The sequence below is a fragment of the Acanthisitta chloris genome, unplaced genomic scaffold (assembly GCF_000695815.1).
Source record: "Acanthisitta chloris isolate BGI_N310 unplaced genomic scaffold, ASM69581v1 scaffold3966, whole genome shotgun sequence".
NCBI lineage: Eukaryota > Metazoa > Chordata > Aves > Passeriformes > Acanthisittidae > Acanthisitta > Acanthisitta chloris.
Genome location: NW_008679621.1, coordinates 55,053 through 78,841, shown reverse-complemented (window position 1 = coordinate 78,841; position 23,789 = coordinate 55,053). Strand labels below are relative to the sequence as shown.

At 48.0% G+C, this 23,789-nt stretch overlaps 1 protein-coding gene across 1 annotated transcript in view; it reads left to right on the top strand.

Moving 5' to 3' along the window:
• The window catches only part of COL27A1 (collagen, type XXVII, alpha 1), a gene marked incomplete at its 5' end in the record, with an annotated part of 139,000 nt that overhangs the window by 73,897 nt on the left and 41,314 nt on the right, over nt 1-23,789 (top strand). Inside the window, 7 exons of the mRNA XM_009077373.1 lie at nt 607-660; nt 2,087-2,131; nt 9,381-9,434; nt 11,635-11,688; nt 12,464-12,517; nt 15,841-15,894; nt 23,447-23,500. Of these exons, the coding sequence (XP_009075621.1) occupies nt 607-660; nt 2,087-2,131; nt 9,381-9,434; nt 11,635-11,688; nt 12,464-12,517; nt 15,841-15,894; nt 23,447-23,500 (369 nt within the window). The remainder of the gene's footprint in view (nt 1-606; nt 661-2,086; nt 2,132-9,380; nt 9,435-11,634; nt 11,689-12,463; nt 12,518-15,840; nt 15,895-23,446; nt 23,501-23,789) is intronic.

Below are 23,789 nucleotides of genomic sequence, written 5' to 3'. Positions count from 1 at the left end.
ATCTGCCCTGCTATGAAATAATGTCCAGGGCTTGGTCTAACTGCTTGATCCAGGATGGCTGAAAGTCCAGGAAGTGTCTTGCACAGGGTGTTGAGTTTATATCTTGCTTAAAGTCTCAGACCTTGAAAAACCCTCGAATGTTTCAAGAGTTCATCGTCTAGATAAAGCACATTGACTGGGAACTGTCTCTGTAACCAGCCCTGATGTTTCTTTCCTTGATTTGTAATATTTTTTGATGAGTAGTGAGAAAAGCAAGAAAAAAGAACAGACAGTGAGAGAGAATCCTTTTGACCTCTACATCACTCTGAGCACAGTGATGTATCACAGAAACACAATTAGAAGAAACAAAATGTATATTATCCTATCTATGAGCTTGCCAGCTCAGGATTTTGTAATGGTTCTGTTGATAATTGTCACTGCAGGAGAGTAAAATATCTTGGAAATTGACTGTTGGAGCTTCTAGGTGGATCAGAAAATGAACGTTTTATCTGTGTCTGTTATCTTAGAAGCATTGCTTGTAAGCTGTACCATATAGGTCCACAGACATTGCTGTGACCAAGGGCAGCTGCAAACTTTTGATGTTTATTGTTTTTCCATGTATTTCAGGGTCGATCTGGCCGGAAGGGATTTTCAGGAACACCTGGTCCCAATGGTCCAAAGGTGAGAAAGAATTTGTTCCTGATCTGGGTAGCAGTGGATGGGAAGGGAGGAAAGAAAGAGGGAAATATCTTTTCTCACTTTTGCTCTTCTCCAAGAATTCATTCCAGAGAGGACAAGGGAACTGAGGCTTTCTCTTCTTCACTGAGTTTGGGGTCTTAGCTGCTGCTTGGTTTCTTCACCAAAAAGAATGATGTTGCATTTTTTAAATCATGTGCTCTATTATAAACAAGTGTGTTCCTCCTTTGATATTAACCAACTCTCCCTTCCATCATCTCATCTCATTTTCCATTGCTTCTCCTCAGTTTTGTTCTAAAACAATGCACTTCATTCCTATCTTTGCCACCTAATTAGCAGCAGGAACCATCCCAGGGCAGTGCGCTCCACAAACCCACACTGAAAAGGGAAGAGAAAACCCAACAAAAACAACCTCTTCAAACAGTAAATAGCAAAAATGTGGTCTGGCAGCACATCTGGAGTATCTGCCTACTGAGAAAATACAGCTGCTGTCCCAGAGACAATACTGGTTAGTGATGATCTTGGCCTCTGGATGGCCCATCCAGGGCCCTCCGACCGCCTTTGCCTGCTGCCAAGGCTGCCCTTGTCCCTCATGGAACTGAAATTCTCTTCCTTCTGCTTTTCCCTTCATCCCTCAGTCTCGTGTTCTGAACTCCTTCATCTTGCACTGTGGTTTATCTCACATAGCTTCTTGCTGTGGTTTTCCTATGGATGCTCCATGTGGCAGTAACGTGCCCCCGTTTGAGATTTTGCAAGAGTACAATCAGGGTGCAGCATTGCCTGGGAATATTTGGGCTGTCCTTTATTCTTGTGATGCTTCCACTCACAGGTGAATTTTGTTGGCTGCTTTCTCCTCTATCATTCAGGAACTATATCTCCCCATGGCAACTGCACTCTTGCTTTCCTTAGATGCTCCTCAAATCCTTATGTTGATCAGAGTCCATTCCCACTCTCTTCCTACTGCTTCGGTCTTCATCTCCCTGTTTTACTCAGTCTTTCAGATAGAGATATTATGGGTCAGAGACACCTCAACTTCAGGGACATCCCTGATGAGAACTCATGCTTTATTAAACATTGGGATAAAGCAACCAGGACTAGTCAATGCCACAGTAGAGTAGACAGCTTATATTTCAGTCTTGTTCTCTGAAGGTTATTTTACTACAGTAGGACCAGCTGCTTTTGGGGCATTTCACTCCAGAACAGCAAGTGTATGTGCTCTATGATTGTGTCAGCTGAGTTTCTTGCTTTGATTATCTTTTTAAGTCACAGTTAGTTTTGTAAGATGTTGCTTCTCACAGACACAGATTCACACACAGCAGCCCAAATGATGGGTGCACAAAGAATCACGTTGTACTGGGGGTCTGACTGGCAGCACCAAGTAACCCATGTTCCCTGTCTCCTTGTCCTGCAGGGTGAACCAGGAAACCGTGGCCGACCAGGAAAAGTTGGTGAGCAGGTAAGCTCCTTATTTTCCTTGTCTGTTTGACAATCTCCTATGTACAATGTCTGCTGGATGATCAGGGTGCAGGCAGAAGACAGTGGCCAGGGGTTTCTGGCCACCTCAGAGCTGTCCATGGCCCTTGTGCTCCAGCTGGGTGCTCTTAGCCAGCCGATGCTCTTGGTGAGCAGTACTGGCAGTGATCATGGTGTCTGTGTCAAACTGGAGGTTTCCCCAGGGGCAGAGTGCTCTGATACAGTCATGTGTGGATGTGCTGTCAGTACAGCATTTATAGACTGTGCTCCTCTGTGAGGCCAATCCATGTCCAGGAAGGGATTGTGAATTTCTGTGTGTTCCTTTTATCCCTAAAAAAAAAAAAGGTAACTTCCAGGCTTTGCCAATGTAAGTTTTAGGGGTAGGATCCTCTGCTTTGGGTGCTGTGCTGCTTTGGCTCCCACTGGATTTGTTTGGGAGCAGAGGAGGTAGCTGAATAAACCAGCCCCTGGGGAAGAGAGGCATTTTGCTGTACTTCCATGGAGAACGATCTGCTGGCATAGCCCAGGACGTGCATCATCCCTGTAGGCTTCAGGGGAACCACAGGCATCAAGGAAAAAGAAACAATTGTTCCCATGTCTCTGTGACTGAAACCAAAAAACTTGTCCACCAACAACCCTGAAATTGCAGCCATGGAGCCTCCAGTATGTGTGTTCCCACACGACCACGCCAGGCTGGCTGTGGCAGCTGGCTCTGGCAAAGCCAGTGCTGCTTCTCACCACAGTGTCCTTCCCACACTTTCCCTGCTTGGATGGTCAGCAAGTTTGGTTTGGTTAAGCTTGTCAGCCCCTCTGGCTCTTATTTCCCCTGTATGCAACAGCAGCAAGTCACTTCTTCCATGGGTTTCTGACTAAGCAAGTCTAGAAAGCTAAGGTGGATCCTTTCCAGTAGCAGCAAGCTGATGAGTCTCAGTCAAGAGTGGTTATTTGTATTTGGAAATTGGAGCCATTTCTGTGTTATAGTTGTTAATTTGCTCCGTGAAGAACAACTACTGAAGGAGCAAAGGTGTTGCCCACATCTGAGTTCTAGTTACAGCTTTGTCAGATTCTGCACAATCTCAGGCAAAACCTTCCAGTGCTCTGTGCCTCAGTTTCCCATTCTGTGGGAGGTGTGAGACAACCCTGCACTGAGCTTAGCCCAATGCATCCAGTTCTTAGGTGACACCTGTGGATGCTGTTTAAAATGGGTATTTAGAAGAGATCCATAACAAGACATTGTCCTTGAAGAACAAAGCATCATTAGGATTATTATTCTTTAATGTCCCTCAGGACTGACCTTGGATGAGAACTGTAGGCACTGTTCACCGAAAAGAAAACACAGCTGGCCTCTGCTGACACTGAAACCAGCACAGTGGTAGGAAAGCCGTCTGTATTATTCTTAGTCAATTAGTCTCTGTCTAGAAATATCACCCAGAAAGAGTTTCCATTTCCATACCAGTCAAGTCATTAGAACAAAAATGTCTCACCAGGTTAATGAGAAATAACCTCCTTTCCCATCACACCTCTGCTGAATGATGTTGGAGTGTTGGGGTTTCATCCCTCCCTCCACTCAAACTTCAGCGGTTGGTGTTGGGGATGTGTTGGTTTTTTGCAGATCTGAGAGGTTGACCTACTCAGGTCACTTGGCATTAAAAGATGACACCATCACCTCACTCTGTTTGCTCTTGTGGAGACCTTGATGCTTTCCATTCCACAACAAGACTGGGCACACTTTTCCAAAGTGCTGCTCAGCTCACCATATGGGTTCTCTCACAGTGGAAACCCTCAGCATAACAGCACGAGAAGAGATCAGCCATCCATCTCATTGGAGCTTGCTTCCTTTTCTTAGGGACATCTGTTTAGGAAAATAAAATGGGAGTTGCTGTAAGGTTTCCAGTGATACTTGAGCTCTCATTGAAAAATGAGGTTTTTAGCCACAGGGCAGTCCCCGATGCATAGTTTTTCCATTGCAAGGACACTGACTCGGGAAGTTCATTCATGAGATGCTTGTTGTCTTCATGTGCTGGAAGGATTCCAGCTGCTGGGTGCCCCAGTACCCTGGAAATGTGTGGGTTAACCCTTCCTTGCCTGTAGATAGAGTCAGAAGAAAAAGAAGAGGAATATGGGGCCTGTGGCCAAGGCCACCAGCCTTCCTGTCCCAGAGCTGAGAATGCAGAGCAGGAGGATGTCACCGAAATGTCCATGCTGAAGGTCAGACAGACCTGCAGGAGAAGCAACACCCTGCAGTGGACAGAACAGCAAACTAGGGAAGGCTCCTGCCGTGCCAGGACTCCCTGCTGGGCACTAGAGGCTGAAAATACCAGTGAAGAGTTGTGCCAGCTGAAAGAGGCTGTGTTTGACCTGCATCCCTAGTGAGAATGAAGAGGTCCTGTCATAGCAGGAGCAGCTGTTGGAATCCCTCCCTCTGCACAAGAAGTGACAGCCCTGCTCACTCGCAGGGCGGTCTTAGGGTCAGCCACACACACATCACACTGTGCTGGGAAGGACAGTCACCTCATGGCTTCTTGGAGGTCTCTCATCTTTCAAGGGAGAAGCAAGTTGTCCCAGCATCCAGTAGTATTTGAACATAATTTGTCAAAGGACCCCAGGGCCATCAGGTACCTCCTTCATGTGTTTTCCTTGCAGTGCCCTTCTGAAGGAAGAGGGGCTGCAGTCTTGGGTTTGCAGGTGGGGTCTGACACGGGGAGATCCTGGTTGACTTGGCCAAGGTCAAGTGGGTCACCAAGAACTGAACAGGGAGTTGTGTTTCCCATGTCTTGGAGCTGTTTACCTTCTCCTCCAGAGAGTCTCTGACCTCCAGACCTCTCCCCCAGGGATTTATGGGCACCGTAGTGTTCTCAGCCTCTTTGATGTGCCATGGTGTTTTGACAGCGTGACTCCACCTTCCTTCCCTCACTCCCCAGGGCAGTGGGAGCCCAACACAGCCCCAGGGTACAGCTGAGCCTGGTGCACAGGGGGTTAAGCCACATGGCTGTTCTTTGCGGGTCAGAGCGTCCTCCCTTAAACTGTGATATTTACTGTTTTACTTTCCCTTTCTTTCATCTGAATGGGAGGATTGTACATTTACTCCCTCCCATCCTTTGTCCCTGGTTTGTTTTGTTTTGAGTTCTAGCGAACCAGTAAAACAGAAAGGCCACGATCGGTTCCCGCTGGGAGCGACTGGCGGTCCCGTCCCTGGGAGACCCTGCTCACGCTGGGCTCGCCTGGTCGCTCGTTTCTCTCAAATGGGCTATGATTTATGCAAGGCTTCATTGCTGACTTGCTCTCTGTTGATAGAGCCAAGAGGGGGGGCTTAATTATGACAGGCCTGGACAATAAATGGAGAAAGCGAGACAGGAGTTAGGAATTACAACCCACCAGTCCCCCCCTTTCCTTCCCCCCAAGCCCCCAGCAACTTTTTAACAATCTCCATCCCTTTTCCGCCATGCCCTTGGCTGGGGAATACAGCAGACTGAATCATGAGCGACATGCTGAACTCTCTGTCTAATATAAATGTTTTACATTCCTTCCTGTGTACTGTGGCCTTTATCCGGGCAGCCACCGCTGCTGGGACTTCACGTGCATCATTACACACACTGCCTGGAGTCCTGTTTGATGCAGGCCTTCTCTTCAACCCTGGGAACCTGGGAAAAATGTGTTATGCCGCAGCCATTTGAGTGTAATGGCCACAATTCACGTCTGCTTAGATTAAATATTTGCCACTGGTGGATTTTCTGGCTCTTAAAACCTAAATCTTTCTGTGTTATAACCTCAACCTCCTTGTGTTCCCTTTAGTGTCTATCCCATTTCGGCCGGCGAAGAGCATCATTGCCCAATCTCCCCCAGTTGTTTCGTATACTCCCAATAATTTGCTGAGATTTATTTGGCCTAGACATATCTATCTCGATTTGTGTCTGCATGTAGACATAGCAATGTTAGTTAATTTAGCCCAGAGCAGACAGTGTTGGCTGCAAACACTGCAGAGCTACTGTGCTGGAAGCCTGATCACACTGTGGGATCCCACGGTCAGCACCGTGGGATGCTCTTCTCGCTGGGTGTGTGGGAAGCAATGACATCTTCCCCTGAGCAGAAACACGATGCACCAGCACAGACAGAATTTTCACTGGTTTTGGAGTGAAAACCAGACCAGAAGTGTTGGCTGTGCTCCCCTTCCATCCTGCCGTTTGTCCGTGCAGCCGGTGCGGAGTTTGCCCCTGCCCTGCGCGTGTTGGCCATGCTGGCAGGTTTTGCACAAGCTGCGATAACGAACGGCACATCTGTGACAGCAGGAGAGGTGCTGGGAGGCTGCTGGGGCTGGAGGCTCTTGGCATGCTGCAGTCCCTGCAAACCCATCTGCAGAGCACCACCAGTACATCTCGCCGCATGACCCAGATTCCTTAGAGACTTTTTAGGGTGGAAGCTGATGCTGCCGTGGACACTGTGACACAAGATTGGCCTTCAAGCCTGAGCTTGGCTATGCAGTGCCCCTCAGAAGGGGCCCTTGTTCAGAAACAGTCTTGTTCTGAGTGGTGCTGGCACTTGCTGCAGAGTAAGGATCTCTCTTCTGCTGGGACTGACCTAAGCAACCAGCAATATCTTAAAGAACATCTCCCCAGGGAGAAAGTTCTGCAGTTTTCCAAGAAATTAGAAATGAAGGAACAGATTTAATCTTTCTTGCTGTATTGTCTGATTTTTGCCTAGCAAAACATTTCCTTGTTGCATCTCGTTGCTTTGCCATTCTCTGCCTTCCTCGTGGCCTCAGGGTAAAGAAAAACTGTGGAAACTGGATGCAGTTATCTATCTGCACTTGTATCTAATCGAAAGGATAATTGATCCAGCAGCTTTCAGCAATGCCACCCAGTGACAACCTGGCACAGGCAGATGGTGCAGATTTTCCTGCTCTCCCTTTGGGGCTGCTCTGCTCCCACTTGGCTTGTCTGTGCAGCATGGCCACGATGGGACACCTGTGCTCTGGGAGCCTCAGCTTCATACACAAAGACCAGTTCAAAGCAAAGACCTGTGCTGCTCTCGGTGACATCAAGCCCCTGACAGAACAGCAGAGCTTCCCTGGTAGTAGCTGCTTTCCTGTGGCTATCCAATATTCCCATCATGGCACAATGGCATGTCAGTTCCCTGAGACATCATCTCTGGATGAATTTTTAACACAAGCATCTATCTCCAGTCTCTGACATACCCACCGAGCTCTTTGCCTTCTCTCATGAGTTTTTCCCAAATCCTTTTTATCTGGATGTTGCTCCCATACTGGAGTGACAAGCCCCATTCAGAGCAGAGAACGTGACTGCTCTCTGCAAGGAGTGAAGCCAGTTGAGCATCCCAGTGAGTGATGCCTTTGTTGAGCCCATCAGCATGTCTCAGCAAGGAGCTCCAGTCTGCAGTGATGCTCAAAGGATGGCACTTAATTGCACGGCATGAAAACTGTTAATGCACAGAGTCTGACAGTGCTTGGAGTCATCATCAGAAGCTGCTCCCGATGGAAGTCACCGGGGAGCGACCCGTGTTGTGTTCTCTGTCTCTGAGTGGGTCTGCTGAGCCTCACGCATGAGGGAATAGCAGTGAGGCTGCTTATTTTGTGCTGCATCTCCACATTCTGAGTGTAACTTCACAGGGAGGGGGAAGAAGAGCATCTGCTTTTGGTGAGAGGAGTTTCACAGCCTGTGAGCAGACTGCTCTGGGGGCACTGGGTGCTCCTCTGTACCTGGGCTGTATCACCTTGCTCTGTCGGTGCTCGGATGTGAACGGTGCCACGGTGATGCACAGGCTGCAGAGAGCTCCTCTACGAACTGCACACGTGTCAGACCAGCTGGGAATGGAAAAAGCAATGCAGCAGGACTACAAAGAGGAAACTTTTCCTTCTTTTCTTGCTGTTTCCTGGGAAAGGAGACAGCAGTGTGGTAAGCTCACCCTTTTGAGACCACATTGCAGAAGTTGCCTTGCTGGTGTAGCTTTCCCCCATTGTGTTTCTTCTTGCACAGGGGAACTTCACAATTTATTATGAAGATTTCTAAAAAAAGAGGAAGAGCAGGATGATACCACTGGAGAATCCATCTCCTGTCTCTGACTTGCAGCAGCCACCCCCCAGCATGGATCAGACTGCTGTTTCTTCTTGCACAGGGGAACTTCACGATTTATTATGAAGATTTCTAAAAAAAGGGGAAGATCAGGATGATACCACTGGAGAATCTGTCTCTGGTCTCTGACTTGCAGCAGCCACCCCCCAGCATGGATCAGACTGCTGCCTAAAATCTAACAAGCTGGGGCATGGCTTCCTTTGACACCACCCATGCCAAGCGTGGGCAGGTTATGAAGTGTTTCAACAGGAGATGAATCCCTTTAGTTACAGATTCACTTGAGGAACTAAATATAGATATCTGTCTCCCAGTGACCCTTGCTGGGATTCAGGACAAGGCCATGAGAACCGTGCAGTGAGAGCGAGCGCCTGCGGTGGCCGAGGGGACTGTCCCTTGCATCTCTAGAGCCAGAAACCACTGGAGCTGGTAGGGAGGCTGCTATATTTTAATTCTCAGGAATCTTGAGATTGCATCTGTTTCCATCTTCTTAATTAGAAGCAGTTCTGTTTGTTTCTTCGTTATCCCAAATGTTGTTAAATCCTGAGCTTAGACTGGGGTTTTTTTCCAAGACAGTTTCTGAGTGCTGTGCTAGATCCACTGCCCTGCTGGCCCCTCTGGCTGAGGAGACCTTTATTTCCTACTGGCATCCCACCAGCATGACACTATCCAGGGCAAAATTAGTCTGCACAAAGGGCTGAGGCAGCTTGGATTAACCCAGAGGAAGTCTACCCAGTCCAGCAGCTGAAATGATGGCAAGTCTCTGTCTCTGTGCAGCCCAGGAGCTCCCGCTGTCGATGCTCTCGGGGAAGCTGCGCTGATGAGTGTTGGGAAGAGCTTGCAAAACAAAGCCACGCCATGGACTCGTCCTCTCTACGAAACGTGCTTAACTCATCCCCTACACTGTGTGTTGTGGTTCTTGCAGATCCTAGTGCTGCCGTTCCAGCTGGCGCCTAAAGCAGCACCAGCTGTGGAGTTCCACATTCCCATGGCCGGGAGCGACTCCGTCCGCTCTGGTAGCCAGTAGGAATTACTGAGCATTATATGAGGGATGCTGTGCTATTGCAACCAGCAAGGTGGACCGAAGAAACTGTTTACTTTCTCAGCAAATAAAACTGGAAATTAATTGCGTTTTCCTCTTTTCCTCAGGGTCTAATGGGTTTCATTGGTCCAGTAGGGGAGCCTGGAATAGTGGGAGAAAAGGTAAGATTGCTTGCACTGAAGTGGTGGTTGTAACTTTTGCAGGATGAGGGAGACTGGGGTGGAAGGAATGTTGTGGGGGTTTAAGTTGTCATGTCAGTGCAACACCCAGCTGGGAAAGCAACACGTCCAAGGTGTCTGAGCTAGTCTTGGACCAGGCCAGAATCATCCACTTCTCATGCAGGAATTAAAATGCACTGCCCTCCAAGGAGATGCTGTCAAATATTCTCTGGAAATCTGACTTTTCTCGTTCATAATGTGCCAGACAGTTTGTATTTAACAGGCAGTTCTGGTTTTTATGGGAATGAGGGACCCATCAACCATGTGTTCCTGGTCAAGGGAGGAGTCCATGGAGTTGAGGTTACAGATTTGTGCAGAGATGTTCTCACAAACCCATGCTGAGTTGCCAGGGTGATCACACAGGATGAGAGTTGAGCCGGCAATGAACAGGAGACCTCAGCAATTTCTCAGGTGCAGGGGAGGTACAAGAGTGCAGTCACCTATCTGAGCAGAGGCTGGTCCAAATATTTATTTCCTTTTTTATTTGATGAGGACCATCCCGTCCAGCTGCCCCTGGTTGCGTTGGGCATGCTAAGGGCTGGTGCCCTCTTGTGTACAGTACAGACACATGTTTCTTCCAGGAAGAAAAATGGCTTGATTTCCATAAAAATGTAAATGGACATTAATTTGTTTTCTATTAGAGTGTAAAATTTTATTCAGGAGTAGCTTCCAAAGACAAATCATCTATGTCACTCATTGTACCTCACTTGCAGGCTGCTGGTTTTCATTGGGGGTTTAATTATTCACAGTCCAGCCATAAAGATAGTCAAGAGCATAAAATGATGCATTCCACACATCAGTGCTCTCTCTCCCATTTATTACTTCAAGCACTGTCCTCTGGGTACTGCTGTAAAGACTCTGTGACAGTTACACAGTGCTCACTGCAGATGCATTTTATCATCTGTCTGCAGCAGCTTTTGCAAAGGTTGTTCCACTCCGTGGGCTCCGGTGGGGCAGTAGCAGAAGCAGCCTCAGTCCAAGCTGTCAAGGCACTCCAGAACTAAAAGGAATGACATGACGTGGGCTGCATTTCGGAGAAGGAAAACAGAGGAATAAAGAGTCTGTGATGTGTCCAGGGTGGTTACACAGAAAATTGGTGCCTGCATGAGTTGTCTCAACGGCAGCTGCAGCCCTGAATTGAATGAGGAATAAGGGGTTTGCCATGCAGGAGGTGTGAGATGATCTTTTTTCCCACTCCATTAAATTCACATCTGTCCCTATGACTTCCATGCCAAAGCCTTGACCACATGAGCTATCCTCATCTTCCTGATGGGCTCTGTAACGTGATGATGTTACATTGATGTCAAGGCAAGCCCTGGCCATGCTTTGAAAATCTGCCCTCAGAGATCCTCAGCACAGCTGTGATTTCTATCAGACCTCTCTACCAGGACAAACTTAGTGATGACAGAAATAACTATCATCAAATCAAAACCTCAATCAGGCCTCCAGTTGGCATAGTATTCTACAGCTTACTATGCTCTTGTGAGCTAAATGAAGTGGGAAATATGCTTTCATTAGACATAGCTGAGTCAGCAATCTCCATCCTGAGAGCTGCAAAACTTAAGACTGAAGCCAGTAGAATCCAAAGATTATCAAAGAGAACAATACAGTTAATGCATACTTAATAAAATCCATCCATTCAGGGAGAAAAAAAAAAATCCGTACATTGGTTTACAAGGGCCAACTGGTGACAACACAAACTCTGGGGTTTGTTTTTAATGAACTCCTTAGAGCCCAGAAAATATTTCCCCTTCCACTGTTGGAAGGTAGGTCAGATTTTGGGTGTAAACTACTTGGCAGCATTTGATAACTCCTCCTTCCTCGTCCCCCCATGCACACAAACATAACACACCTAATTCCCTGTGCATCACTGGGGCTGGAGAGAGACTACAGCATTTGTGGTGGGAATTGCCACCCTCTCCCAGAGGAGCTGTCAGTATCCATTGCTGGAGCCATGCTTTCATCTGGGTCTCATGGGTTGTGGTGATACACCTGGAGGCTCACACCTTGTCTCCTGTTCTTGGCTGAGCTGTAGGGTCAGGGATGCACTCAGGGGAAGTGAGATGGTTTGCATGTGGGGATAAGACTTTTGGAGTGAAGAAGTGATTTTTTTTGGTACCCCATGCACCTGTCTCTCTCCTAGGGTGACCGTGGCTCAGTGGGACCCCCAGGCCCTCCCGGAGTCAAGGGGTCGATGGTAAGGAGTAAGTCTGCATCCTCTCGCTCTTGCTGCTGCCTCTCTCTCTCTGTCCTCGCCAAGGGTGCAGCTTCTCCTGGCCTTTTAGTTCCATGGAAACAGCTGCAAACTCTTCCTGTCTTTGTGAGGATGGGAATGGCCATTTGACTGGATGTTGAGGTGGAACCTCTCTCCACCAGTCCTGTTCAGCAGCCTCAGAGAAACACTGGGGTTTGGAGTGTGTTCTGCAGCTCCGTCAGCTGAGGACCTGCTGTGTCAACTGGAGATAACCAGGAACTGAAGGATTGCCTGTTCCCAAACATTCTGGCTCCTGAGCTGCCAGGGTCCAGGAACAGGGATCCGTGTTCACAAACCACCAGGCTGCCCAGAGCAGCTGGAGATGCAGTGCTCAGGCAGCACTCTCACAGTGTCTTGCTGTGTAGCTTCCATTCAGGGGTGCCTTTCAGGAGTTTAACAGAGGGGATCTCAGCCAGACTTTGTCTTGCTCTGACATATAATTCCTGTCTACCACAGTGCAAGACCCAAAGACAGATTTTCATCTTCATCAGCCCGTTCTCTTCTGGGCTGTTCTAAAATCTTGCTGCTGCTACCTGTACCAAGGCTGGAGCTGAGCTGTTGACAGCCTGGCAAACTCCATCCGTCGTTGACAGTTTTACCCTGACAAATATCAGACCTGCAAGCAGCCAACAATTCCTGTTTATTCCTGTCTTCCCACTTGGAGGAAGAAGGGCTGACCAGATTCTGGACATTGACACCTGGTTGTTCCTCCTTTCAGGGACACCCCGGGACGCCAGGAGCAGTGGGTTTTCCTGGGATCCCTGGACCCACAGTAAGTAAAGACTATCACTGCTTTGTAATACCACCACCAAAAGCCAGCATCCCATATCCTGGCCATTCATGGGGTAAGACAAGCACCTGTATCTCAGTTTGTCTGAGTTTGATATGAACAAGAGATGTGGGGAAAGGGATGGGGCACGGGTGAGAGCAAGGTGGGAAGAGAAGCTAAAAAAGTCGTTCTGAATTCAAACTTCTCTAGCTCATTTCCCTAATGGTGGATGCAAAAGACCAAAAGCCAGCATCCCATATCCTGGCCATTCATGGGGTAAGACAAGCACCTGTATCTCAGTTTGTCTGAGTTTGATATGAACAAGAGATGTGGGGAAAGGGATGGGGCACGGGTGAGAGCAAGGTGGGAAGAGAAGCTAAAAAAGTCGTTCTGAATTCAAACTTCTCTAGCTCATTTCCCTAATGGTGGATGCAAAAGTCAAAATTCAGCCCTTTCAGCAGTCAGGACACAAGCTCACTAGCTCAAGGTGTTCTTGCAATGTCCTCTACACCTGCTGGGAGTTGTTGGCAGGATGGTGATCACATCATGTGATGCAGCAATGTGTCGTGGTGACTGTGTCATGCGGAGCCCTCGCTGGCAGAGCAGCTGCCCCAGACAGACAGTCTGGATGGGCTCATCTGCCACATGTGCAGCTCTGGCTGGAGTGTGCAGTGGCTGTGGAGGCAGATTTGAGCCTGGCTCCAGTTTCCCACAGCCATTGTTTAGCCTGAGCTCCAGCTCTCCCAGCAGCACAAGTGCCACTGTGTGCCATTCGCTGCAGCCAACAGAAAGGCAGCTCTGGACAGTGCAGGGAATGGATTTTGCTCAGTGTGTGAATTCCCACAGTGTTGTTAATTGGGAAGAAGATCACAGTAGTGAAATGCCTGGGCAATGCCAAAGGCTTGGCCTCCAGATCAGGGTCAGCTCTGCCTGCTGCAGGGAGCTCAGGGATGCTCTGGGTGCACTGGCTGCAGGCAGCTGCTGCCTGGGCACAGATTGCACAGTGGAAGGGAGGGAAAGAAAGGGTCTGAGGTCAAGCAGCACCTTCAGGGTGACCCATCTCTGCCTGAGGAGCAGTGCCATGGTACTAGCCAGACCCTTACAGTGAAGGCAGCATGGTGCTGCCTGCAGTCCCCAGCACTGAGCTGTTCTGTGGCTCCTCCTGGCAGCACTTGCTATTGACAGAAGCCTAGGAGGAAACTGGATATCTCTACATGTCCCTTTTTTAGCTGCTGCAGGACCTGGGGATAGCTGGAGCATTAGGCAGGCTCCCTGCTTGCTCTGTGCCTGTGACTGCCCTTGGCTGAAGAAGGTTCTGTGCTAGCCCCATGGCAGAAAGCTCCAGTCCTGAGCAGCATCTAGTGCACCACTGACTGACTGTACCTTCAGCTCAGGCTGAGTTTTGTCTGACTTCACTGGGGCATGGCAGCAACTGTATGAGTTGAGGCATCAACTCCAAGTGGAGATGCTGAAACCTCTTGGCACAGCTCTGGGAGCTGAGACTGTCCCCAGGTCCTTCCACTTCCTTCAGTTCCTTCTTCTCCTACAGGCAAATAGCAAGTTCATCCAAGCAAAATGTTTCCTCTAAGGGTGCATTTTAAAAAGCCATAATTCAATAAATCAAACTTCCCCACAAAGGCAGTAAATCAAACAATCCCCTAATATCAAATCCCTGCTCATTAACTCCAGCTGTTTCTCCACCAAGAATTCCTTATTTTCTTTTCAAACCAGACCTGAGGCATGCTGTTGTTGTTTGTCCTGTTACAATCTTTGAGATTAAGCTCTCCAGTGGCTGATGAATTCAATAGAGAGTGATTGGGAATAGGAACAAAAAGTGTAGTCAATAGTAGGGAACTTTGCCCTTAGTTTCAGCTCACTGAGGTTTGTGAATTCCTTTTCCCTCTCCTTCCTCACCATCATAGTACATCTTTCGTGTTAATATACATTTCTGAAAAGAATGTATATAAATATAGATATATTAGAGTCACTTGTCTTCTCCTAAACAGTTCCTTGAAATCCTTAGTGTGGTATCTAGTTGTTCCCTCAAGATTTTGCCATCACAATGAATGTTTCTGTCCTTGTATTTTCATAAGCTATTTGGCATAGGCTGAGACTTCCAGAGGATATTCCAAATACCATCAAAGAATTTCATTTCAGTACGTGTTTATCATAAAAATCTCTATAAAACAGCCCTCTGACACATCTACTGCCTCTCTGTGCCAGTTGCTACTGACCTCACTACCAAAACTGAGATTTACTGTGATCACAAACACAGTTCCAGTCAACTGACTTTTCCATCTCGAGTGAGAACAGCTAAGCATTTGTGTTCTGAACTCACATGCCATGCAGAAAGATATCTCCATTCCCAGGGCAAAATCTTCATTACTGGCAGTGGCATGAGCAGTGGGATCATAGTCCAGTTTTGTTCTGGTCCATGGTGGAGTTTGCAGGGTTGACAGTTGGTAAATGCTATTAATGTATAAATAGCCAAACTTGATGTGGAATGTTTGAGAGAGTAAGGATGGAATGTGTCATTTGGAGGTTTTTCTTTTCTGACAGCAGAAAGGCACTAACTTTAAATAGCGTTAAGTTGTCATACAAAAGTAAGTCCTGATAATGTGAATATACCCTTTATTGTTTGATACTGCTAAATATTCTAGCAAGGGAAAAAAGCTGGATTTTTTTTGCATTTTCTGTAAGCACATTAATCAATCAAGTGTGTACAAGTCCAGGTTAAAAGAAAACCTGAAATCCTTCAGTAAGTGTAAGAACAGGATCACCCACACCACCAACAGTCCAAATGAAATTAGCGTCTATCTGCCAGCATCAATATTTATACAGCACTAACAGGGCAACAGTTACTTGTAGATAAAATCAGTATTTGGCTGAAAAGATCAAACTTGGATACCCAAGATGAGGTGTCTGATTTTATATTTGGACAACTAAGAACCAGATCCTGGTTATTATTATTTTTGAACAGACACTGAGCAACAGCTGCTTTTAATAGCTTCAGAGGGGATTCTGGATGTTCAACATCTCTTTACATCACACCACTGACACAGATAACAGGCTGCAAATTCTTAAGCATACAAACCACAGCCAGGATCCTTGGCCTAAATGTTCATACTCCAAAGACAATCAGTGAGTTTTAAAAAAGACCATTTTTAGACAAGTGAATATGGTAATGTCTTTGGCAAGAGTTTAATGAACCAACTTGCTGGTGAAGGGTCTGAGGCCCCTGCAGATCATGTAGGGGTGTGTGGTCTAACCACAGCTGCTGTCTTCCTCCTTCCCATCTTCATTTTGTTTCCCTTTTCCCCTTCCAGGGTCCAGCAGGAGCCCGTGGTGCGCCAGGGATCAGAGGGATGAAAGGCCGCAGGGTGAGCAGTTTCCATGAGTTTTTATCCCTTTCCTCTTCCAGCCATTGGCAAAGCAATCTGGTGAATTAGCCTAAGGGTGTGAAGATGAGCAGAAGTTGGGCAGCACCTCCTCAGCCATGTTTCTGCTGTTGTCCTCGGAGCAAGTCTTACCAGGGATGTGAACACAAATGATGTGTATGGGCAGAGAGGTGTCCAGTGTAAAGGTTATCGTGGTCTAGTTTGTCTTTTCCAACCACCTGCAGTGTCAAAATATGGTTTACAAATGGCTTTTGGTGTGTATGGTGGAGACTTAGTCATCTGATAGATGTACATGGGCTGGAGAAAAGGGTGCAGATAGAAGCCCAGAAAAGATGCGTTTGTTGCTGAGGGAGAGAGAGCAGCTGAGATGTGAAGTGTTTTGGTTTAACCAGAGGCAGATGAAGGAGGAAATGTTATGTCATGACCTAGAATTAAGAGGTGAGGCTGGCAGAAACAGAGCTGACAAGGAGCTGAGCAGCCTGCTCTTGCCATGCCTCCCCTTCCAGTCTGACAGGAGCGATCCCTGCGGGCAGTGCTCTGCAGGGTTGTGAGGAAGGTGTGTTTTGCATTGTCAGCAGATCACATTCTAAGCACATCCTGTGTCTTTCTGTGGGCTTTTCCAGCCCATGACACAAGGCCCTGATTTTATCTAGGCAGTTCCACACTGTAAGCATGTGTGACACCTCGCTCTGCGTGGCAAGAGCAGCCCCCGGCCTAGTGCTGGGTGGTGGGGCTAACTGGCATCACCAGTGGGGCTACAAGTCCTTGTTCCACGGGATAAATAGCTCCCAGGCACTCTGAGTCAGTTCTTGTGTGGCTCTTCCTGCTCTGTTTGGGTGACAGCAGAATGACCTCTAGACCTGCCAAAGCTGCTTGTTTTCCTGCCTGTGACATCCAGCCCACATCCCGCTGAGCTCTTCCATCTTTCTCCTCCAACGGGATATTTCCTGCAGGAGCATCCCTGCTTTGGGCTGTTTTTCCTTGTCCAGCTGCTTTACAAAGCACTAATAGCGAGTGCACGTGAGTTCTGCTGAAGGCCCCAGCAACAACATGTTTTGCATTTCTCCCTCCAAGGATCTGTTTCCATGTTTCATTTTTCAAAGACGTACACTGGAGTAAACTATACATCTTACCTACCCCCAATCTCTGCTTCTACTGCAACTCCTGCTTGGGGAATTCAGGACAGCCAAGGATTGCATATGTTTCCCTATACCAGAGTGAATCCTCTCTTCAAATAGCTGTGACCAGCAAAAGGAAATGGAATAACCAATTAGGAAGCTTTATAACCACAGAGTTATGTACCCTGGAACTGCTCTAAGCTTTCAAAGCACAGATAGAAGGACATCACTAACATCCAAGCCTGGCAGATGCATATCAGGCTTCAGTTTTTATCTTGTGACTGGGAAAAACAGCTTCTACACCTCTGTTCTCCTTGGTGGAAATGCCCATGGAGCTCTCTCTCCAGCTCTGCTCTCAGAGGGGTCCCTGGGGAGTGAGATTCTTCTGTGCTGCACTGTGATTAACTGAACTGTCCAGGACATCCATGAGCATGACAGATGAGAAACTGGAGGTGTTCATGGGAGGCTCTGAATGGATGGTGGAAAATACTCAAGGTAAAACTACAGCTCAGAGTTGAACGGGAAGCACCTTCTGGATGAATTCAGGCTGTGACTGTGTGGGGTTTTGGAGTTGTGGGTCCTCCAAAGGGATCAGATGCTTCTGCCAGTGCCTTGAATGTTTGCAGTGACAGAGAAGGAGTCCCAGCACTGCCTCCTCTCCCTGCTAGCCAGGGATGCCAACCACATCCCTGGCACAGAGCCTCTCCTCACAGCAGGCATCCATGGGCAACTGCAGTTTTTGGCTCTTAGGTTGTACAAGATTCACTCACATAAACCTTCTTTGGCTTCTTACATCTGCATTGGCCTAAAGTCCTCAGCCCACAAGGAAAGCACAGCTGACCAGGCTGTTTCCAGCTCCACTCCTACTATCAGGAATGAGAAAGGGAATATTTATTATCATCACACAAGGCGAAAACAAGAGCAAAACTGAATGCAGCTCCCAAGAAAGGAGTTTGGCTGGCACAGCAGGGACCTGCCTTTGGGTGTAGTTGGATCCAGAGAGACAGGGTGCCAAACCCTCTGGAGAAATCCTGCAGGACACCAGCTGCTGCCAGCACTGTCCATCCTCAGAACGATGTACCACACTGCAGAGACCTTCAGGTTCACGGCCTGGGTTTACGTTTCCTCTCCTGATGTTCAGTGCAGCAGACCCTGTGCCAGTCACTCCCTCTGGACATTCCTCCAGCATGAAAGCTCAGACTTCAAAGTGCATCCCAGCCCTGCGAGCCAGAAATGCTGTGGCTGTGTCCTGGCAGGCTGCAGAGCCCTGCAGAAGGTCACCCCAGGGTGTGCAGAATGTCGAGGTGGAAGGGAGGCAGTGCCTGGAGAAGAGGAGGCATTAAGGGATGGATCTTGCCCTAAGGACATCAGTATCAGAGAGGGGTAAACCTCTGCTGGTAGGCACTGAACCCCCAGATCTGCTGCTGGTGCCCTGCACTGATCCTGCCCTCAACACCCACTGCTGGCTTGTGGCGTGGTGAAGATCTGGTGCATTTGAGCACTGCAGTGGTATGATCCATACAGAATTTGTGAGACAGGCAGGCATCCTTTCTTGAATCCCCAGCAGAGAGAAGGGACTTGGGCTTTGCTGTGAGATCCTACTGATTTCAGTGAATATGATGCAGGGATTGTAAGGACCAGCAGACCTTCTGTCTGGAGGATTTCTGCTTTGTACCTCTCTCACTCATGTTTTCCTTCTCCTCATACTCTCAAAAGATATTCCAGGCACAGAGTATTCTATGTTTGCTTACTTACTCCTGTAATTCCAGTTCTTGCTTTTCTCAGGATTGGGAAATGATACCCCAATTGTAATTTCAGACATCACCCCCTGTCTATCCAAGCTTACAAAAGGGATGTAATTCAATTCAGAATGGAAACATGAATGCAGCCCTGCCAGATGTTTGTGGATTCCATGAGCTCTGTTTGTGGATACTTCATTAAAGTAATTTTGCTTTTGAAGGAAACATAAACAGCAAATACGGTTTAGATTGTAAAGAACAATGGAGGGGGTTTGGGTCCTGCATTTATGTTGTGATAGCTTTTGCATTGTCAAGATACAAGCACAAATTTGCAAAAGAAAATTCCTTTCAAATTGCAACCTTCTTTTTAGTCCTGACAGAGCTATTGTTCCTTCCCAAGTCTTCATTTATTCTACCAAACTGATACTGAGCAATCTTCCTCAAACATGGTTTCCCCTCTCCTCTTCCCTAAGGACAAGAAACTTGGACATGTGAGCCCAGGCTGATTTCCCTTCATTCCTACTCAGTGTAGCACTTGGACATGTGCTTAATATTTAACTAGTGACAGCTATGTACATGCTTAAACCTAATTATTTAACCAAATCAAGGTTTAAATTTGGAGGCAGCTGATTCAGCAAGTCCTTCACCCTATCTCACTTAAATCCAACAGCACATTTCTGCTAATCAGCTCCTCACAGCAGGAAAACACGCAGTCTCCAGTGTACTCTCCTGAGGATAATGTCATCAAGATGACTGGGAATCTCTGCAAAAGCCTAAATATCAACTGGAGCCATGACTTTGCAACTCAGATCATACAGCTGCACCTGAAATCCTGCTGTAAAGTGCCTTACCTTGGCCCATTCTCCTGGGCAAGGTGCTTGTCATTATTTCTGGAATTTTATCCTCTCACTGCTGGGTTCTGGCTCAGGCAATACAGAGAAGCTTTTCAAATCCCAAAGCACATTTCTCTTTTCCACTGTGCCATTCATTCATCCAGCTCCTGCATTAGCTGCTGCCCAGGTGGAGCCTGCAAAGCCAGGGTAAGGTGGGCACACCTGCACTCCCAGCCCTCTGCTGCTCTGTGCCAGAGGGAGGGACCACTGCCCCTGCCACATGGACCCAGTGCTTCCCAGCATCACCCCCTGCGGCAATTTGTCAATGCCAGGGATTTGTAAAGCAGTGCTGTCTAAGCAAGCCTGAAAATAACTGCTTTTTCCAGGCCCAGCTGAGTTGCTTCTTATAGAGAAGAAGCAGAAATGTGTTGTATTGTTTCCAGGGATCTTTCTGGTTGACTGAGAAAGCACTAGAAATGTTTGAGGAAAAGTTTGCTCCAGATCCATGGCCAGCAATGTCTCTCTTTAGCACCACTCGAGGCATCTGCTCGCTTTTCATTTGGCCAGACTGTGATAGTGAAATATTAATATTTGGATAAAGGGGTAAGAAAGAAGTTTTGGATTTCTGGAAAGGAGCTACTGGCTGCTCCTTCATCCTGCTGCTCAGAGGCTGCTCACTGTCTGCCTCTCTCTGAGCTCTGAGTAGCTGTTTAAACAGCTCGGCAGAAACACCTTGCTCAGCATTTAGTTCTGCAGGAATGTTGTCTGCTCTAGCAGCAGGATATATCCCTATTGCCTCACCTTGAACTAGTAACAAACCTGAGTTGCAGGTTCTCTGCATTTGTGAGCTGACACTGTCCATACTGAGCCAACATCACGACGCTGTGTTTAGTCTGGGGCTGCTGATAGAGCTGCTTGGCACTGCACATCTCAGGGAAATGCCATCCTGGCCTGGGCACCCACTGACCAAGGGGCACTAAGGGTGCAAGGGGAGCCCAGAGACTTGCCCTTAGCCCTGCCTGCAGAGCCAAGCTGCCAGGTCTGCAGGGGGAAGGCACCGTGCTGTGCCTGGAGGCATTTGGCATTGGGATGCTCTGTGGAGAGCTGCCAGGACCTCACTCACTCATCTCTAACCAGCGTTGTCAGGAAAAGAGAGTTTTAAAGATTTAACTAATTGACTAAACGTAGCCTTCCCTGTCAGGGAGAATTAGAGGAAGCCTTTATCCCAGCTTACAGCCCAGAAGGCTGGAGAAGATGAAGCTTGCCACATACATTTGTGAATAGAGGGTCACTTTCTCCTTCCTTAGGTCAGATGCCGACGAGATGTGCTGTGATGGGATTAGGCAGGTGACTGCTGTGAAGTGAGATTGCCCTGGCAGATCCTGCCATGCTGGTGACAGGGCTCTGCTGGAAGAGATGAGGATACCGTAAACACCTCCCCAGACTTCCAGCCCTGCTGGGTTGGACAGCTGAGAAGCACAGCCCTCACTGCTGCACTGAGCAGGGGCTGAGGGCACCCAGCAGCCTCCACCAGCTCAGAGCAACCCAGCACTGGCAAAAGGGCTGTGCAGGGCAGGACAGGCTGCAGAAGATGGATCTGAAGGGACCTGATGCATCCCAGTTTCCTTTCCCAGCAGGGCCTGTCCTGAAATGGAAACCTCTAACTTAGGTCGTCACTGTTATTTCCATATCCCACCTTCTTCTGATCTGTGCTCCCTCTTCCAGGCCTGAGCTCTGTAATCCTTCCTGTCTGCATATCCTTCCCCTCCTTCACAAGCAGGTCACTCCATCATCTCAGGTAGTAAAAATGGAATTGCACAAAATATCTGAGTGGCTGCTCAAAGACGAGGGGAGCCCTTTGTTTTCCAGGGAGGATGAGCAGTTGGGTGGCAAGGTGCTTTCCCAGAGTGCCAATATCAGACCCTTGCTGACACCTCCCTTCCCAGTGAGCAGCTCTGTGTGTCTGCTGAGTGTCCCTGTCACCCCAGGCAGCCCCACAGGTGACTTCAAGCCCTGGTCTCCCACTACTCCAACTTACAGGGTAGTCTGACTCGAGCTGACAATAGTCCTGCTTTTAAATGACCTTCTGGTTTATGTCATTGTGCTTTGAGGTTTATAGGGACATGGATTAATAACATTTTTGGTCGTAATGCTCCCTGATCTAGGGGCCAACATGAGCTGCAGCACTTGTGGTCTGGGCTGGTGAGAGCTGCAGTGATGTCAGTGCAGCAAAGTGCCTGTCTGTGCAACACCCTGTTTGTTGTGGGGCTCCCACCTAGGGCACAGTCCTGTGTCCACCTGCCCTGGAGACCAGGCTGAGTATTCTTTAGAGCTGTGTCTTACTGTCGATGTGATACAGACCCTTAGTTATTAATCTCTGCTCCACTCAGCGGCACAGAGGCTTTGCCAAGCACAGTGGAAGTTTTTGCTTTATTTTATGTTGACAATGTTTGTCTGCTGTAATAATTTGGCAGAGGCTCCTATACATTTCTGCTGTACACTGCCTTTCTTTGTGAGTCTCTCCCTTTGCCTGTCATCCTGGAGCTGCTTTCCTAACGCATTGGCTCCCTAGCCCTGTTATTACTTTTGGCACTGGGTTTGCATCCAGATTAGGCACATTGGCTCCTGTTTTCTCTCTTTCTATGTTGGCCAGCTCTCCGAATTCCTCTTACCACTACATTCTAGCACCACTCTGTGTTTTTATTTATTATTTATGCTGTGGTAGCGTCTGAGAGTCCCAACTGAGCTGATGACCTGATTATGGACATGACATCCATGAATAGATATTTTGATATGCCCTTTTTTAACTGTTTTATTTTCTCTCACTGGGGCTCTGTTCTCAGCGTGACACACTGGATTCTGGGGGTCAAATGGTGCAGAGGGTTGTGTGTTCATCTCTCCTGAAAGTAGCATGAAAGCTGGATGATCTTTAGGGTCCCTCCAACCCAAACCATCCCTTCTATGGCCACAGCCTTCCCCTCTTCCCAGGGCTCTCCTTGCTTAGAACCCCCTGGAAGAGCAAGGATGCCCCTTCCTCAATGATGCCTGGGCTGTACCATGAACTCCTCAATGTTAGCTCATCACAACTGCTCATGTGCAGCAGGATGCATGTCCTGTACACCTCCTGAGCTCCTCGTGCCTGCACACCTCGAACAGATGCTGGGCATGGGACCAGACCTGCCAAAGCAAGCACAGCCTGCTGTGCTCCTCCCTGCCTGCATATGCATGAGCACCTGCCTGATCCTTAACAGCAGCCAGATCTTTAAATAGCAGGTAGCTGTAGCTGAAGACTTGCAGTTCAGCTGCCAGCAAATATACCCTGCTCTTTGTGAGGAATTTGAGGCCCAGGATGATGTGAAGGTACTGTATGGTGTAGGGGCTTATGTGCCTCTGTATTTTGTAGCTTTATTGCCCTGAGTGATGATGAGACAGCATGATATGTCAAGAGTTAAGGATAAAGGGAGTTGGAAAAGCAGAGTTTCTAGGAAGGAAGAGGTTTGCTGTCAATAAGGCTGGAACCACAAGTCTGTGCCTTGCAAAACTGTTGTCATGTAGCCTGAAAATAAGGTTGTTCCTGGCCTGCTTTTCTCCTCTGGCTTTGGTTTGTGGTTGGTAGTTGGTTTAACAGGAGTAAAAACTGCTATGTGCTAGTAAGAGTGAGAAATGAAGCAACAAAGCACAGAAAGAATCTTTTGAGTCCTGGGCTCCAAGCTGCTGTGCACAGCCCAAGCAGGTATAGGTTGGCTTAGCCAGGACTGATCTCATGGATAGGGTGACAGCTGGATTTTCCAGTGAGAGATATCCTCTGTGTTCTTATTTTTGCCTCTCTTTTGCCTTTTTCCAGGGTGCCAGAGGACCTGATGGACCAGTAGGCGAGCCAGGGTCACGCGGTGTCAAGGTGAGTGCCAAGGCTGCTCTTAACTGTGTTATGAAATGTTATGGGCAGGATCAAGGTCACATCCTCCTCCAGGAACAGAGGATGTTCAATTGCCCCATGAGGATCAACCAGCAGGCATAAGTCTGTCTTGCAACCGGAGTGATATCTATCCAACATTGGCATTGGTGCTCTTGCCCGCACTCCCTGCTGGTTGGGACAGGGCAGGATGCTGAGCATTTGGCCTCTCAAAAGCTGCAAGGAGCTGGAGGAAATATCTGCTGAAAGAAACCTGCAGGAGCAGATAGGCTGG